This window comes from Alligator mississippiensis, chromosome 2 (assembly GCF_030867095.1).
Source record: "Alligator mississippiensis isolate rAllMis1 chromosome 2, rAllMis1, whole genome shotgun sequence".
Classification (NCBI taxonomy): Eukaryota; Metazoa; Chordata; order Crocodylia; family Alligatoridae; genus Alligator; species Alligator mississippiensis.
Window position 1 is genome coordinate 224,617,565 of NC_081825.1, and position 17,689 is coordinate 224,635,253.

Consider the following 17,689-nt stretch of genomic DNA (forward strand, 5'->3'; position numbering starts at 1 on the left):
TAGCCTAGTAAAGCCAGGAAGTTTCTGATGGATTAGGACAAGGAATGAGTTTGAAGTTTGTAATGTGCACCACTGGCACCGATAAGGTCTAGTTTATTACCCTACGGTAGTATCTGCACTTTTATGGCTATTCTCTTTTAATTGGTTATAGTAAAGCTGAGACATTTAACCTACTAGAGCATCAAATGCAGTATTTCCTGGTCATTACCGTATAGGGGACATATTTCTATCTGCTGTACGAAGGCAAATCAGAGGTCCTGCTATCAAAGCCAGTAATACTTTTTTTGATGTGCATAAATTACATTTGGGGGAAGGACATCACCGTAATTTTCCTTTGTGATGTACTGTAAATTTAGATTTCAACCACTGCCAGCTCAAGACTAATTGTATAAATAAAAACTGTATCAAATATTTTTTCTTCCTAGTCAGTTTGACAGTGGATTCTATAACTATGGGTTTTATTTGTGTAGAACAGTATGTGCAGAAAACAAAGGGAAGGAAAATATACTGTGTTCTCTCCCTCTAGGAAAGGAAAGGTTCATATTAAACACAAATTTAAAAAACCCTCTTGATACTTGTTAATGGATGTATAGCTGTCTGAAATGAGACTTTTATGTAATCAAAACCAACATCCTGATCAATGCAGAAAAAAAGCATTTCACAAAATCAAAGGTGCTGGTACCTTTGAGGCATTACCCCATGCCTGGTAAAGGCATTACCCCATGCCTGCTTAAAAACTCCCCAGCCCCAAAATGTAAAATCTAACCTGTCAGTCTCCTGCTTATTAAAACTTCGGTAAAAAGATAAGCTTTGCAGTGTAGCCAGTAAATCAACCAGTGTAGACTCTGTCAGACCAGGAGTGAAGGAGAATCCAAGTCAAAGACCCTTCATCAAGATTGCTTGCTCTCTCCTTTGACATAAGAAGCTACGGCTAATCTCAATTGTTGTAGTGCGATACAAAAGTGGACTGGTTTTTAGATATTATAGAATCATATAAAAGTAGGACTGGAAAGGACCTCAAAATGTCATCTAGTGCAAGACCCTGCTCAAGGCAGAATCATCCCTGTTCTTAAAAAAAATTAAGACTAGTCTAAAAATTAAAACTTCCCTAAGTAGCCCATTTTCATGTTTAACTGCCCTCATCATTACCCTCAAACATCCAACCTAAATTTCCTTTGTTCTCTCCCCTGCACCCAGACCAAATAGTTATCATCCTTTTTATAACTGCTCTTCAGGTATGTGAAAAATCAAATCCCCTTTGTGTTCTGTCCTCCAGGCTAAAAAAATCCTACTTCTTCCACCATTTTTGGTCAAGTCTCATTTCCGAAACCTCTAATTATTTTTGTTGCTCTCCTTTAGATCCTTTCTAAAAGTTTGTCCATGTGTTTCTTGAAGTGTGGTGCACAAAAGTGAATTTATTTTTCCAGGGAACTCCACTCTCAGACTGAATAGAGTAGAAGAATCACTTTTGACTTTCAAGTGACAGTCCTATTAATACAACCCACTATAATACTGGCTTTTTTTGCAACAAGGGCACACTGTTGGCTCATATTCAGCCTTTGGTAAACTGTAAACATCAGCTCCTTTTCTGCAGTACTGTAATGTAGCCAGGTGTTTCCCAAGTGTGTATTTGTACATGTGATTGCAAAGTCCTTAACTTAGGATGGAACACTTGTCCTCACTGAATTTCGTTTAATTGATTTCAGACCATTTTTCCATAAATAGCATAAATTTGTTATCTTTGCATTTAATATCATCCCTCAAATCATTATTTAAGGTATTAAACAATACCAGGTCCGTGACAGGCTCCTGAGAAATCCCATTTGATATGACCTCTCAATTATACATTGAGCCATTGATGACTGTTCTTTGAGCAAAATTGATCCCAATCAGTTACATATCCATCTTACAGTACTTTCATCTATATCAGTGGTTCTTAACCTTTTAAGACTCAAGGCACTGGTAGTTAGACTCAGGGCACCTGTTGGACAATGCCGGCTCTTATTTTTCACTCATTTTTCATTACAAAAAAATAATAGAGTAATTCTTCTGTTGCAAAGAACTCATGGAGATATCAACAAGTCAGAATGGTTTTAACACTGAATGGATTCGTATTTGAAATCTCTAAGTTTGTCTTGTGGATCATGTTTGCACACATAACAGTGCTAACACTGTGTGGCAACCCATGGTACTCTTGAAAGGAACTTGAGCCATCCCAGGATACTGTGGCAGTCTGGTTGAGAATCACTGATCTGGATTGTCTTTCCTTAATTTGCTAATGAGAATGTCATGGGAAACAGTGTTGAAAGCCTTGGTAAAGTCGAGGCATATCATATCCACAAAGTCCTTCAGCTTGCTGTATAAGGAAATCAGGTTGGTCAAGCATGAGTTGCTTTTGATGGATTTATGTTGGCTGTTCCCGAACACCCTTGAGTAATAAAAGGTAGGAACACAGGCAGGCCCTGGATTTGATCAGCTCACCAGGTCCCATCCTCCCAGGCCATCTGTCCTAAGGAGTTTATAAGGAGTTAGTACACTGGAGGGCAGGGAGCAGATTCAGGCTGACCTGGACAGGTTAGATCAATGGGCAGAGAGAAATAGGATAAATGTAAGGTACTCCACCTGGGAAGGAGGAACCCCCAGCACACCTATAGGTTGGGGAGTGTCCTTCTCAGCACCTCGGAGGCAGAGAGGGATCTTGGAGTCATAATTGACTCCAAGATGAACATGAGCCAGCAGTGTAACGAGGCCATCAACAAGGCCATTCGCACCTTGTCGTGCATTAGCAAGTGCATGACTAATAGATCAAAGGAGGTGATGCTCCCCCTCTATGCGGCACTGATCAGGCCGCAGTTGGAGTACTGTGTCCAGTTTTGGGTGCCACACTTCAAGAGGGACGCGGAGAATCTCGAGAGGGTCCAGAGGAGGGCCGCTCGCATGATTAGCGGCCTTCGGGAAAAACCCTACGGGGGGAGGTTGAGAGAACTGAATCTCTTCAGCCTTCACAAGAGACAGCTGAAGGGAGATCTTGTGGCCGCCTATAAATTTATTAGGGGAGGTCAACGGGGAATAGGTGACACGCTGTTTACTAGGGCGCCCTAGGGAGTGACTAGGAATAACGGGTGTAAACTAGTTGAGAGTGGATTTAGGTTAGATATTAAGGAGACATTTTTCACAGTAAGGTTGGCCTGGATCTGGAATGGGCTTCCAAGAGAGGTGGTGCTATCACTTAGCTTGGAGGTCTTCAAGAGGAGGCTAGATAGTCACTTGGCTGGGGTCATCTGACCTCGGTCCTCTTTCCTGCCAGGGGCAGGGGGTCGGACACGATGATCCATTGTGGTCCCTTCCGACTCTACAGTCTATGAATCTATGAATCTTGATATTCTCCAGGTGCTTAGAAGTCAATTCCTTGATAATGCCATAATATTTCCACGTATTAGGTCAGATTGACTGGTCTGTAATTCTCTCAGTTCTCCTCCTTCCCTTTCTTAAAAATGAACCCTGTATTTACTTTCTTCTAGTTGTCAAAAACCTCACCTAACCTATACAAGTTCTCAAAGAAAGTAGCTGTTGGCTCTGCAATTACCTCAGTCAATTCCTTGAGTACTTTAGGATACATTGTCATCTGACCTTGCTGACTCAAAATCATCCAGCTTCTACAAGTAATCTCTAACTCATTCTTTCCCTGCTCTCGGCTATCTCCTCCCCAGCCTGTGCTGCCAACTGCACTGATGTCTGATGATAGCTAACCTGATTTGTGAAGGCTAGTAAAAAAACATTAATTACTTCAGCCTTCTCCACATCATCTGTAACTAAATTGCCTTCCCCATTTACTAAGGGACCCACATTTTGCTGGCTCTTCCTCTTGCTTCTAACATACCTATAGAATGCCTTTTTAGTTGCCTTTTATGTCCCTTGCCAGCTGCATCTCAATTAGTGCCCTGACCTTCCTGATTTTCTCCCTGTATGTCTGTGTGACAGTTTTACTCATGGCTAGAAATGTGGACAAATTTCCACTTTTTATAGGAGTTTTAAGTTTCATCTCATTGAAGAGTTGGCTCTTGTTGGTCCTGTGTTTCACATATGTAACTAGTTAAATGGGATCCAAACCCTTTGATAAACCTGATTACCATATTTACTCAAATCCAAGATGAGGTTCCCTCCCTATTCAGCATGAGAGGGAAAAACAGCCTTATCTTGGATTTGAGTACTGGCCCAGGACAAGCAGGTGCTTGTAGCTCTAGCTCCAGCCCCAACCTTGGCCTGGCCAGGGCTGGGACTGCAGCTGTAGCTGCCACCAGCTCTGTGCTGGGACCAAAGCTGTTATTGCCACTGCTGTCTGGCCAAGTCTGGAGCTGGGGCTGGAGCCAGAGCCAAGGCCGTTTCCTGACCAGGGCTGGGGCAGGAGCCACCATGTGCTCCATGCCCTGGGCCAGAGCCAGAGTTGCCACATAGAGTAAATGGCCGCAGGGGAGTGGCAAGCAACTGGGCATCAGGCATCTCAGTCAAGTGGCAGCAGGCTAGGCAAGGGCGGGCAATGTGTAGGGATCATGCTGCCTGCCTGCAGTAGTGGGGGGGATGGGAAAAATTTAAGACAGCCCTCCAATAATTAGGTTCTATACATGGAAAATCATAACGAAGTATAACCATATAATTAGAATCTAGTTATTAGGGGTTGTTGTCAGTTTGAAGTTGTCTTGGATTTAGGTTAACATGGTAAGTAATACGGTGAAATTATAACTTGTTGGGTCTCGCTTTCTACTGTCCAAAACTCAGTACAAAAGGAAAAAAAAGTGAGCAGGGAAAGCAGTGCTGGGCATTTTAAAGTTTATGGCCTTTCCATCTCGACTTGTATGAGGAGCAGTGGTGGTGGCTTCTCCTGGACCACAGTGGGGTAGAGCAACAGTGGTAGATGGATCTTAGCACCTACCCTCCTCTGACTCAGGCTGGGTCATTCCTACCTATGGTCTGAAAAGGTTGCCAACCACTGGCCTATAACATGGCCATAAAGGTTCTGTCGTAAGTGAGATCATGACCCAGGGTAGGGCGCTGTACTTTAGATGAGATACAAAGCCAAGGTATTGATCCTTTGCTTTGGAATCCTCCTCATGAGCATCATTTTATGGAAGGAATAGAATTGCTACAAGCAGAGGAATGTGCCAGTAATTTAAAGATCTTTTATAAGTTTTATGAAAGTTTATTGGCAGACAAGGTTCCTTGGGTGAATTTGATATCTTTTATTAGACCAACCCAAATGGTTGGAGAATAGTTATTAAGCAAGCTTTCGGGTTCAAAAACCCTTCGTCAGGCTAAGGACGCTGCAGCAGTTGCTGCGTGCTCTTCCTGGATGGAATGAAAAGTAAACAAGCCAGGGGCTGGGCTGGGCTGGGCTGGGCTGGGCTGGGGAGTCAGTTGCCAGGCAGATTGTAATGTATCAAAAATCCAATGTCTGTGTTTAGTCCCTGATCTCTAGTATCCAGCAGGTTGATGAAATGGAGCTCATAGGCTCGTCTCTGGGATGTGTTGTGTTAATTTCCCTTGAGGATCAGGACTGAGAGATTGGAGAGAGAGTGGCCCTCCTGTGAGAAATGTGCCCCCACCGGTAGTTGGGTGTTTCTGTCTTTGATGGATTTCCGGTGTGCGTTCATTCTAGTGCGCAGTTGTTATCTGGTATTTATCTTGGTCACACTATTGGATTTTTGTGTGCAAAACAGATTTGAGACAAAATTCCCCATCTTATTAGAATTCAGTGCCTTTATGCACATCTTGCTGGACCTACAAATGCTCTTGACTCCATGGAAGTGTTCTCGACTCTATCTTTAGCAAAGCAATCAGTGTTTAAAGGTGGTTGTTAAAGGTGGGAAGCCTAGGTGAGGCTCTCAGTTACATTCCATAAACAGCATTGCTGGCTTCTAATTTGTACTAACATGCATACAAAAAACTAGAACTCTTGGTTCCAAAATGATACCTTTTATTAGACCAACTGGAAAATGGCAAGAAAATTGTCCTTTTCTGCAAGCTTTCGGGATCAAAGTCCCTTCGCCTGGCTCTGGGAAAAGTGTAGATGGTAAAAAGTCTCCATAGGTAGGAAAGAAACTTCATTTTTGCACAGAGGGACCTGAAGATGGAAGGTGGTCCCTCTGGGTCCATGAGAATGTCTTTGTGAGCTGTGTGTCGATCAGGTAAAATTCCTTCCCTGGAGGTGTTAGATGACAGGCAGGGAGGTAAAAAAACCCAAGAAACAACTTTCCTTGTTGTTCTGCAATCCCCCACTGGTGCACTGAGCAAAACATGATTCTTCCTTTCTGCAGTGTGTGCTGCCCCCAGCACTCCTCCACCACCACCACCACTGCATCATCCAGAATGGGGAGCTTGGAGACTTCTAGTTGCTGTTGCAGCTGGAGCAATATGGGGAGAGGTGGCTGGGTGAGACCCTGGGGACCATGTGTTAACCAGATGGACAGCCCTGCTGTAGGCCAGTAGAAAATTCGCACTTCTCTAACCTACCTTTATATAGAGCCATGCAGCATAATTTGCTTGCTCAATCGTCTGGTTAAACCTTTCCACTAGTCCATGTGGGACCAGATGGTAAGGAGCTGATGTGACATGTTTGTTCATATTTCTTTTGACAAAATGTTGAAACTCTTTATATCTGAACTGAGTTCCATTGTCATTTAAATTCTGTTCAGGCACATTTGTCTGTAGAAGTACTAGTCTTGATGCTTCTGTCACTGGTTCTGACTTAATTGAATTCATACAGAATACATCAGGCCATTTAGAGTGGTAATTTTGTTGGAATAAAAAACATGCCATGTCCATAAATGGTCTGCCAGAGACTATGTGGATTAATTGTAAAAAAGTCAGGTAAAACTTAATTGGTGCAAGTTACTCTCGTGTACATGCTATGTGTCCGCTTCTATACTGGGACAAGTGTGTGCTCAATGAAAACAATTTATTACTAGCTCTAAGAAGAGCACACACCAACTGCTGAAATTGCCTTAGCCTGATGAAGGGTTTTTGAACCCGAAAGCTTGCTTAAAAAATATTTTCTAACTATTTAAGTTGGTCTAATAAAATATATCAGATTCACCCAAAGAACCTTTTCTTACTAGCCCTAAGACACCTGAAGGTGAGCTGCTATGATAGTGCCTCCTGCGATAGCTACCCCAGGTGAGCTGGCCAACTGCCCACTTTGAATACCACCAGTGTAACTTTATATTCTATTAATGAGTTTGTTGTGTTCAAGTCCATGGAAATGAACACTTGTTCTTTGCATGAGGTAACTTTGAGATATTCTTAACTTTTCTTTTTGATCCAGAAAACTGTAACTGAACGCTTGCATACTTAAATCCATCCGTTTATCTTAATGTTATTACTTTAGCCAAAACTGGATAATTTTTTTAATTGTACAATGGCATTTGTCACTAGCCGAGCTTTAGTTTATCCCACATACCAACTGTCCCTAGTTCACTTTATTATCCCAACCTATTGCTTCATGACAACCTGCATTCAGATGCCATTGGAACTTTTGAACCATTGTATGTAGCAAGTACCTAGAATATGATCTTTTCCAGCAACTCTATAGTCATTATTTGTACTTCTTTATTTGGGTTAAAAACTGAAACTAGAAATTGATAATCATTAAACAGGATATCTCCATAGATAGAGATATTCATATTCTATATGAAAAAGTCATGTGCTAACTTATAGGCAAATCAGCATGTTAGTGTCTAAAGCCTCTTGTGGATGCTGTAAGCTTATGGGCTTAATCAAAGCTTTGGACTTTTGTGCACTGATAATATTCCTCTGAATTATATAACAATTTATTCACAGCCTATTTTAGCACTGTCTCATGAGTTAAACCCATAGACAGGCTGGTAACAAGATGGTGTTTAGATTAACACCTACACTTACTATTTAGCAGTGAACTTTAGAACAGGTATTGCAGATGTCTCTGCCACATCTCTTTCCAGGTATTAAAGCAAAGAAGACAACAAAGAGCCCTAGAGTGTTCATAAATCATTTAGAGGAAAATAACTCTATCTTATTATACCACAAGTGTTTCTCATCCCAATATAATTTGCAAATGTTAAACTCTACACCATTTCTGTGAGCCTGAGCACTTAATTTTTTTGATGCAGTTCAGGGAGTTGCAGGTTACTTTTACGTTATTCAGTAAACCAATAGTAGAGCTATAAGTAGAGTCGTGCTTCTCAATAGATTGTTCTAATCCAGGGGTGGGCAATTATTTTGGGTGGAGGGCCACTTACTGAGTTTTGGCAAGCCATCAAGGGCCGCAGCAGCCCAGGGCAGATAAATATTAATTTTCTAAATTTTTTAGGGGCCCCGCAGGCTGGATACAATGGCCTGGTGGGCTGCAGCTGGCCCCTGGGCTGCATTTTGCCCACCCCTGTTCTAATTGCTAAGTCCCACTATTTCCTGATGTTAAGATAACTGGTAAAATGTAAATCCTGTTTGAATTTTTATTCTATCTAGGAGTAGCTTTATGCTCCATGCAGGCAGGTTTTTGTGAAGGAAAAAGCAGTCTTGATGCTGAATAATGGAAAGAGTTTCAAGGACTTTTTCCTCATAAAAAATACTTAGGTGAATAACAACATGGTGAATAGAATAAGCTTTCTTGTTCTTCAAACTTATTAGATCACGGTATACTGGAACTCTACCTCAAGTCTTTTAGGGCAGGAGTCAGCAATGTTTTCTGGTGTGGGAAGCCAGAATGACTCAACTTAGTTTGGGCACTAGGATCTAGCTGCTACTGCTGCTTCTCCAGCTGTGGCATGGCAGAAGCCCTTCTCTGCCCTCTGCATTGAAGCCTATGCCACCCAAAGGCTAGGGCTCCCAACTGCAGTGTGGTGTAGGGAGAACCCTGCTTCCAAACCTGTGGTTCTGTGGGCTGGATCCAGAGGCTCTACAGGCTGAACCTGGCCTGTGGGCCTTAGGTTGCTGACCCCTGTACTAGCATATAAACTGAGTAAGAAGAGTTGCTTTAGATCACCAGTCTTCTTGCAGTAACCAAGATTTATAAAAAAAAAAAATAAAAAAATCAAAAAATCCATGCACCTCTATTATACAGCTGCAGAAATACAACCCTCCTTTAAACTGTGCAAAAAATGAACTGTTGCTCTGAGAATCTATATTCTACTGCTAACAAATTAGTATGCAAAATTACTCGTTTTTCATGCATAAGATATAGAAATCCTGCTTCTGTTCTTCTTACAAATGGATAGTGAAATCTATAATTTCCTTGCTGCAGGGGAAGGACAGCATGGCACAGAATTCCTGTATCTTTTTAGGTGTCTGCAGCTTTCAGGTGCTAAACTATCTGATGACCTGAGTAGCTAAGTTAGTAGTTTTCATTTAGCTTTATAGATGCTGAGTGAGGGTGAACCCACACTTCTATTATTAATTGGCAATGTAAGAAGATAAAATGCATGAATTCTTCACCTACCCGCTAGCGTTAAGTCAGCTTAAGAGCCCCACGGGTGCTTTCATTTCCACATCGCTTGCAGTCTCCATTTAGCTGATGACCAGCTGTGACTTGCTTCAGAACCTATGGCACCACAGCTTAAGTTACTAGTAAATATTGTGAATCATGCACTGCCAGTAATGCAAAACAAAGCAGTCCAACTTCTGTGGTTGCTGGTTGCATGCCCTGCAGGCTGGAAGAGTGGGGGATCGTGGGCCCATGGCCTGCATCTCACGTGGATGCTCCCCTTACCGCTTCAGCACCTCCTCATGCAGATGCATCCTGCCTCACTGCTGTAAGGATCCTGCATGGATGCTCTGCCTCACCCCTCTATCTCTGCTGAACCATGCATCATATTGATCGTGGAAGGCGGGCGCAGAACACAGAAGTCAGAGGAGGAGCCCTGAGACTGACTGCTGTTGCAGCCAGCGTGAAATGGGAAGTTGCACCTGGCTAGGATTTGGGGACTGAAATGTACTGCTTGTGGGATGCATGCTTCCCATAGGCCACCATTTGAACAACCCTGATGTAAAATGTGATTTCTCAGCCTTAGAGCACAAGAAAGGAGGAAGTCTAGAATTGGTCCAAAACCTTTGTCATGTGACAAACAAAGCAAAGTGGTGTTTACAAGATCACTGGAATAAAGGTGAATTTTATATAGCATCCTGTCTCATGTGAATGATATCAGGGTAGGAAATGGAATAATCATTTTTTCTAGTAAATTTCACTTTGTATTTCTCCCCCTTTCTTTTGATGCCAATCCCTCCTTCTATAATATAGCTCCAAAAAAATCCTCTCTTGAAGACTCTTGGTATGGTTTGAAAAGGTTTTGTGTCCCCAGCAAAGTAATGTTTGGACACCAATGCCTATAAAACTCTGTGCAAAGCTCCATGTATGTTTAACACCAGTTTTAAATATTTATTTGCCTGTTCTTCCACAAATACTTCTTTTGTGTTCTGTACCCAGTCTTAACCCTCGTCCAGTTAGTCCATGGGGTCAGTAGTTTTTTTCTGTTTCAGATGCTCCTTAAGACCAACCTCTACCTTGAAGGTAAAAGGAATCAGAAAAACAGTGCTATCTAGACTGTGTAGCAGGCAAGAATAGCTACTATTTACAAGAAGCAGAAGAAGAAAAAAGAAAAAAAACCTGTCAAATGATTTCACTCCAGTAAGCAGTTTAAAATTGGAATAGCCACTGGTGATACCCACTTACTTTAGAAAAATTGTTTAGTTCTGTTATTTTATACTTGTTACCATAAGTTCTCATTCTTTCTTAAACTGTCTGATACTTTTTACACTATTCTTTCTGTTGGATGTGTGTGTTAATATGATTTAACTGCAAAAATTCTTTGTATAATAGTTAAGGCACCATATTGTAAATGTAGGATTGTAGGATCATAGGAAAGTAGAGCTGGAAGGAGCCTCATGAAGTCATCTAGTCCAGCCCCCTGCTCAAGGTGGGATCATCTCTGACTAAACCATCCCAGTGTCTGTTTAACCTGGTGTTGAAAACTTCCAAGGATGGAGAGGTAGCCTGTTCCAATGCTTGACCACGCTCATGGTGAGAAAATTCCTCCTAGTCTCCAACTTAAATTTCTCCTGCTGTTGGCTGAGGCCATTATTCCAAGTTCTGTCTCTATGGGCACAGAAAAAAGCCCATATCTATCCTTCCTATAATTGCCATCAGGTATTTGAAGACTGTTATCAAATCCCTCCTCAGCCTCTCTTCTCCAGAGTAAATAAATCTAGTTCTTTTAGCCTTTCCAAAGCTCTTAACCATTCTTGTTGCTCTGTGCTGGACTCTTTTCAAACTGTCCACATCCTTCTTGAAGTGTGCAGCCCAAAACTGGCCACACTTCTCCAACTGAGTCCTCAATGGTGCTAAATAGAGTGGAAGAATCACTTCCCTTCATTTACAAGTGCCATCCTTTCAATATAACCCATTATGCTATTGGCTTTTTTTGCAGCAAGAGCACTGTTGGCTTATATTCAGCTTAAGGTCTACTGTAATACATACATACATGATGAACTCCAGGTTGTAGGTTTCTCATAGTAAAATGACTTGCTACACTGACTTGGATATACTTTTTATTGCTAGTTAACCGATTATGTCTAACTAAGATATATTGCGTAGTGTGGTACATTTTTTCCACCTTACTTGTAGTGCTGGGAATATCTAGAAGCTTATAGGAAAACCTTTCCCACCTTTTCTGTATTTTGAGATGTTTTCAGTTGCAATAAATTATTTGCTTCGATATTCTGACACATGATAATCCAGTCCTTAACCATTAATGGCAATTACTACTTTAGCTGTATCTAGGTTTCTCACTGATGCAGTAAATATAGCCTCTGTTCAGAGTTTACTGTTTCAGGTTTTTTATGACCTTGCCAAAACCCACTGTAAGTGTTTACCTTGGCCCAGCTTCCCATTTCTCTGTGGAGTTTCTGTTGGATAAAGTATTATTTTTTTACTTCCTGTCCTAAAGTGTTTGATAATGCTGCTGTGATTACCTTTCTGTAGTGGGCAAAGTAAGCCCTGTGTATAGCTGCTTGTAAAGCGCTCTAAGATGATTAGTACTGTGGAAGTACAACAGATTCTCTTTCCCTCTCTTCATTTTTTGCCTAGTTGGGAATAGATGCAAATTGAACACCAAAAACTTTTTGCACAAGAAGTTCGGAGTGGAGAATAAAATCACAAGAAAGAAAGGGACCCTATCAAGAAAGAAACTCTGATGGTGACATACGTATGCTGATGTTTCTCCCTAGATTCTCTGTGGCCGAAGATTCGGGTTCCCCTGAAGGTGGTTAGGACTGCAGAAAACAAGCTTAGTAATCGCTTTTTCCCGTATGATGAGATTGAAACAGAGGCAGTATTAGCCATTGATGATGACATCATCATGTTGACCTCAGATGAACTGCAGTTTGGTTATGAGGTAAGACGTTTGTTCTTTTCTGTATCCAGTATGCTATCAGACTAGCAGCATACATCTGTATCTTAATGTGGGGAAGGGGCCAGATGACCTCCTGACACAAATTCTAGGTTCCATTGACTTTGGTTAAGCAGTGCTGATTTATTCCCACTAAAGATGTGGTCCAAAAATCACAACACTCTTAAGCTTATGAAGCTTACAACTTTTGAACTAGACTTTTCATTTATTGTGAAATTCTTTCCCAACAGAAAATATGTTGTCAGTGGCGTATCAGAGTCATGAGAATTGATTTTGTGCAACTTGAACAGTAATAGCCCCTGGAGGGTGAGAATAAGGTCTGTCTCCTCAATTTAAGTAACTTCTATTGGCATGATATGTCATGGAGTTTTTGCCAAAGTTAAATTGTCAGGTCTGTCTGTGGGAGAGCTCCATAGTAAATAAGGTTCACAGATGTTTCCATTCTGCATTACTGTCCAGCTCTGATTTGGTGGATCTGGCTGCTATAATTTATTCTCTTCCCAATAAAATAAATACTTGTGTAGGCTAAACAACTGAAAATAAAATAATGATTCTCAGTAACCGTAATACTTGACTGCTTTAACAGATATCAGATGCTGATGAAAGCTCTCTCTTTACTAGTCTCTTGGGTCAGTGGCCAGCAGTTGGCCCACTGTGGATGGAATACCTTCCTTATATCTCTTTTCTATATGAAATGATGGACAAGGTAAGGTCCAAAGGTTAAGTATGGAGAAGTAGGAAGGTCTCCTGAGGAAAACGGGCCGTAGCACCAGGTGGCTTACAATGAAACTGGGGATTGATGGGGACTCTTAAAAGGACGGGGCACATAGCTGAGAAGACGAGAGCTCAGTGGTTGTGTTTGCAGTGAAGGTATCAATAAGAAAAAGAATAAAAAGTCCAAATCAATTAGTTGCAGCATTACAAGGCAGCAAAAGCTTTCATAGGCATACCTGATATGTCTGCCAAAACAACTGTCTATTTAAATGGCACAGTTGGCTTCCTCACAACATTTCAGTTTTAAAGGAGAGAGTGGGAGCTTTAGTTATTTAGATTTGATTTGTCCTCCTTTCCCTATATTTGAATATATGCCACAGTATATAGAATCTGACATTTACTGTAATACTTTTGTATTATGAAGTAAACCAAAGGTTTTTGAGAAATAAAAGATGACTAGTGTTTGAGATTTTCCTTTAAAACCATGTCAAGAAACTTTGTTTTGTTGGTTCACACTTACTTGCAGCATCAAGAGCCCAAACAAAATGACACTGGGCTTAATATGTGAGAGCCAGAAAGTGAAACAGAGGAGCTAGTTTTATTGCCCAAATTGAGGAACGTAGTAAAATGCAAACAGGCCAAAGGGTAGAAGGTAAATTAAACTCTGGAATTTGTTCATTCTTAATAATCTAAAGTGCTGTTGCTAACAAAGGGAAGGATTTTTGTCAAGATGCATAATATTTTTTTTACTGTCCCTTTAGTGTGAATATGTATGAGTAAAACATATTTGGAGGAGAGAGAGAGATGAGAGAAACTTTTAGCCAGCAAATGGTTTTTGGACTCAAGAAGTTACTTGGGATAACTTTAGACATGCGTGTCTTAAACGCAAACTCAAAATTTTAAATTGTGGAGACAGGGCTTTAATCTGCTACATGTGTCTCCAGTAGGGAAGTATCTCCCTTGCCAGTATATAGTTATGGATTAGTGCATGAAGTATAAAAGGAAAATGAAGAGAAGACAAGTGAAAAGTGGGGTCTCATGAGTCAAATGAGCTTTTCTATGCAACATTTTCCCTCCAATATTTGCCACCATGGCTGAGCCAAGGTCAGCTCCATCACAGGGACCTCTGTTGCTGTCCTGACCTTTTCAAAGCTTGTCTATGCAATAGTGCTTAAAAAGGTTTGGACAACAAGGTGGTGACAGTACTGTCAGCAATCTGAGTCCTGTCTACTTTACTGCTGTTAGCTACCAGCTGAACTGGTGATAGTGACAGTAGAAAATTTCTGAGAAAAAAATGGTGTTAACAGAGCCAGTGGATAGTGTGCAGTGTAAATCCTGCCTCCATTGCCAATTTAATTCTCATGTCACTGTAAGCCTGGCTCAGATTGAACAAAAATGAACTCGTAAAAAATAAAATCATTCCTGAAGTGATTTGAAATGTGCCTTGGCTGCTAGCAGATGAGCTTTGGTTATTCTTCAGCAACTGGTCATGAGACTCAAAAATAAGGAGTGCAGATTTAAAAAAACAATACTTTATACTTGTTACAGGGTTCATACATGCCATCCATGTAAAAGAGGAAAGTACAGTGCTCATGGGGAAAACTAAGGCAAAGTGAAGTTTAAATGACTTGACTGAGTTGACAGTACAGTGTAATTAAGCTGCAGTCAAGACTCCAAATGCCCGATCTCCAGGTCTGGTCACCGGACTTAATTTATTTGTCTGCTTTGGTCTAGATGCTTGGAATGTGGGACTGCCTGAGTACAGCTTTCATGGTCTGTATTGTGAATTTCGCTGTTTGGATACAATCTTAGTCTGACATGCGCATCAAGCCATGTAAAGCTCTATTGCTTTTGCAGTCCTCTGTAAAATCATTTGAAATGAATATGCAGCCACACAGATGGAGAAGTGCCTTACTGAGCAGGGACAGCTGAGACAGTCCCAAGGCTAGCATGGTAGAGTATATTTTAAGATTATTAATTCTGTAAGAAAAAAATGCTGAATCATACACAATGATGGCAACTTACTTTATTTATCCAGTTCTCCCTCTCAGGGAATATGGGTGATAACATTTATTTTTTGTGACCCAGAAATTGGGGGCTGCAGATTGATCTTCTCTGGCCCTGAGTGTCTTTGACTTTCTTGACAGGCCTAAGCTGGCTACCAGATGTTTAAATTGTCCTCAGGCCTTGATAATTTATTTATATGTTTATGTGTTTTACCAGGAAAGTATCTCTTGAGCTGTTGACTCATTCGCAAGGTAATCCAATGGGAACAGTAGCAACTTATAATGTTCCTAGAAAGTTTTCTTTTAAAAGTATGTCTGCTTCAGTCATGAGAAACATTTAGAAACGTGACTTTTAAACTTTCTTCCATTCTCCCCATATCCTTGAGACTTTGTTTTTAAACATGTGGCAAAACCCCTCGGTCACAGGCTTGTCTGGATGTATAGAGCAGGGTCTAAAAAACCAACTTTGATCTCCATACACTTTCAGCCATAAAAAATTATAGTAACACTCAAAGTGTCAGGCATTTTTTACTTGTTAAAAGGGAGCTGCTATGGTATAGTGATTTATTGCTGGTGTAAAAATATTGGAGCAAGCAGAAAAATAGTCCCTGTGTGCTGCTTTTTTAAAGTAGTGTAAGAATAACTACAGTGTTGTGTTTTTTCTGAAAGAGGATCTCTCTAAGAAGTTATGTGACAATTTCACCAGTTCACAGCGAGGCTGAGAGAAACTAAATTACTACGCAATTATGGCTACATAACCCTTTTTACCCATGTATCAGTCTTTGTTATACCCATTTTAAGGCAAATTATTCCACTGAGATCCAAACAAAATTAATATATATTCAGGCTATTATGATTTTAAAAAATCAAAGCAAATATATTGCCTGTTATGTGCTTGTTTTTTGGAGCAAATCAGGAGTAAGTAGTCCAACCATTTCCTTGCCAAGAAGATTCACTTATCATGTTATAGTCTGGCAGATACTTGCCATCCTGTGGCAGAAACCATGCAAACATTTTTATTCAGATTAAAAAGTTATTTTACAAATTGGGGATGTATGAAGTATCTGTTATCTCTGAATGGATTCCTGATCATATTGTTTTCTTTAATAGCAACAATGGTGAGAGAGGCCAGACTGGAGGAGGGTGGTGGGGGAAAAGAGAGCATATAAACTCATGGATTTAATAAATCAGTTACTAACAGTGTTTCAGTAGCAACTTTTATCCTCAGATGAAATTATCCTCAAAGTGCTCTGAAAAACAGAGGTATCGAGGTTGTAGCCGTTATTGGTCTGGAAGCAAAAGGAATCAAAACTCGTGGCAGAGGTGATATCTTTTATTAGACCAGCTAAATATTTGAAAAGAAAAATGCTTTACAGGCAGTCCTCGGACTTACGACACAGTGGGTTCCTGAAAACTGAGTCTTAAGTCAAAACGTTGTAACTCGGAACCGATTTTCCCGTAGGAAACAATGTTATAAATGGGGGATTGGTTCCTGAACCAAGGCCCGATACCCTATTTTCACCAAAAATAACCCAGAATTTTGTACTCAATTATAGATGAGTAAATACATTAATGTATTTATATTGTAAATAGCAATCATATTGATTTGGAAGGACTTCTTTGAGGTGACTTTGCTGGACTTTTTGAAGGGCCCTTAGTTGGACTTTTTGAAGGGTTCTTGGCTGGAGTCTTCTCAGGAGTCTGAGAGTCTTCGCAGGTTTTTCTGGAGTCTTGTCTGCTTTTTTAAGAAAGTGTCCAAGGAAGTTTGGACAGGTGTTCTCCAGGGAGATGGGTGATGCAGTGAACTTGTTCATTGGTGTGGCATTGTGTCGGATCAAATGTTGTAAAGTCAAAACTGATGTCATAAAGTTGCAATGGTGTCAATTTATAAACCTTGTAAGTGTGAAACATTGTAACTCGAAACATTGTAAGTTGAGGACTGCCTGTATTTGCAAGCTTTCAGTCACAGACACCCTTCATTAGGCATTAGGAGATTGCAAAGATTGTAAAAGCTCTACTGGGTAGAAATATTAATTTTCATTACCCAGAAGAACATTTACAATCTTTGCAATCTCCTAGTGAAGGGTGCCTGTGTCCGAAAGCTTGCAAATAATATATATTTTTTGCAAATATCTAGTTGGTCTAATAAAAGATATCACCTCTGCCATGAGTTTTGATTCTTGAAAAAGAAACTCACTTCAGCTGTCTCAAGAGTAGGCTGTGGTGGCTGTTCTGGTAGCATACAGCAATTGTATACACTGATTTAATCCAGGAAGTAAAGAGCACTATATGCAGAGTAAGATGAAAGAAGAGATTTTAGCTAAACAGAAGAGAATCACTCATTTTTGGAATTAGGTTTGGCTGCTAGGATTATAATTATTTTTTCCTCTTAGTGCTTGTCTGTATGCTCATTCACATTTTGGGTGTGTATGCACCTCAAGCACTTAAACTCAGAGACTTTTGTGTTGCCTCTCCCCATGGTCTGCACCAATTGGGAAAAGGGCAGTGCTTACTTTCTACTCCTCAAGTTTCTCAGTC

General features: G+C 40.6%; 1 protein-coding gene across 3 annotated transcripts in view; it reads left to right on the forward strand.

Annotated features, from left to right (window-relative positions):
* EXT2 (exostosin glycosyltransferase 2) overlaps positions 1 to 17,689 on the forward strand; it is a 106,725-nt gene that overhangs the window by 69,488 nt on the left and 19,548 nt on the right. For all 3 annotated transcript variants that reach the window (XM_006274085.4, XM_019476897.2, XM_059722769.1), the window contains exon 10: positions 12,250 to 12,416. In XM_006274085.4, the coding sequence (XP_006274147.1) occupies positions 12,250 to 12,416 (167 nt within the window). The remainder of the gene's footprint in view (positions 1 to 12,249; positions 12,417 to 17,689) is intronic.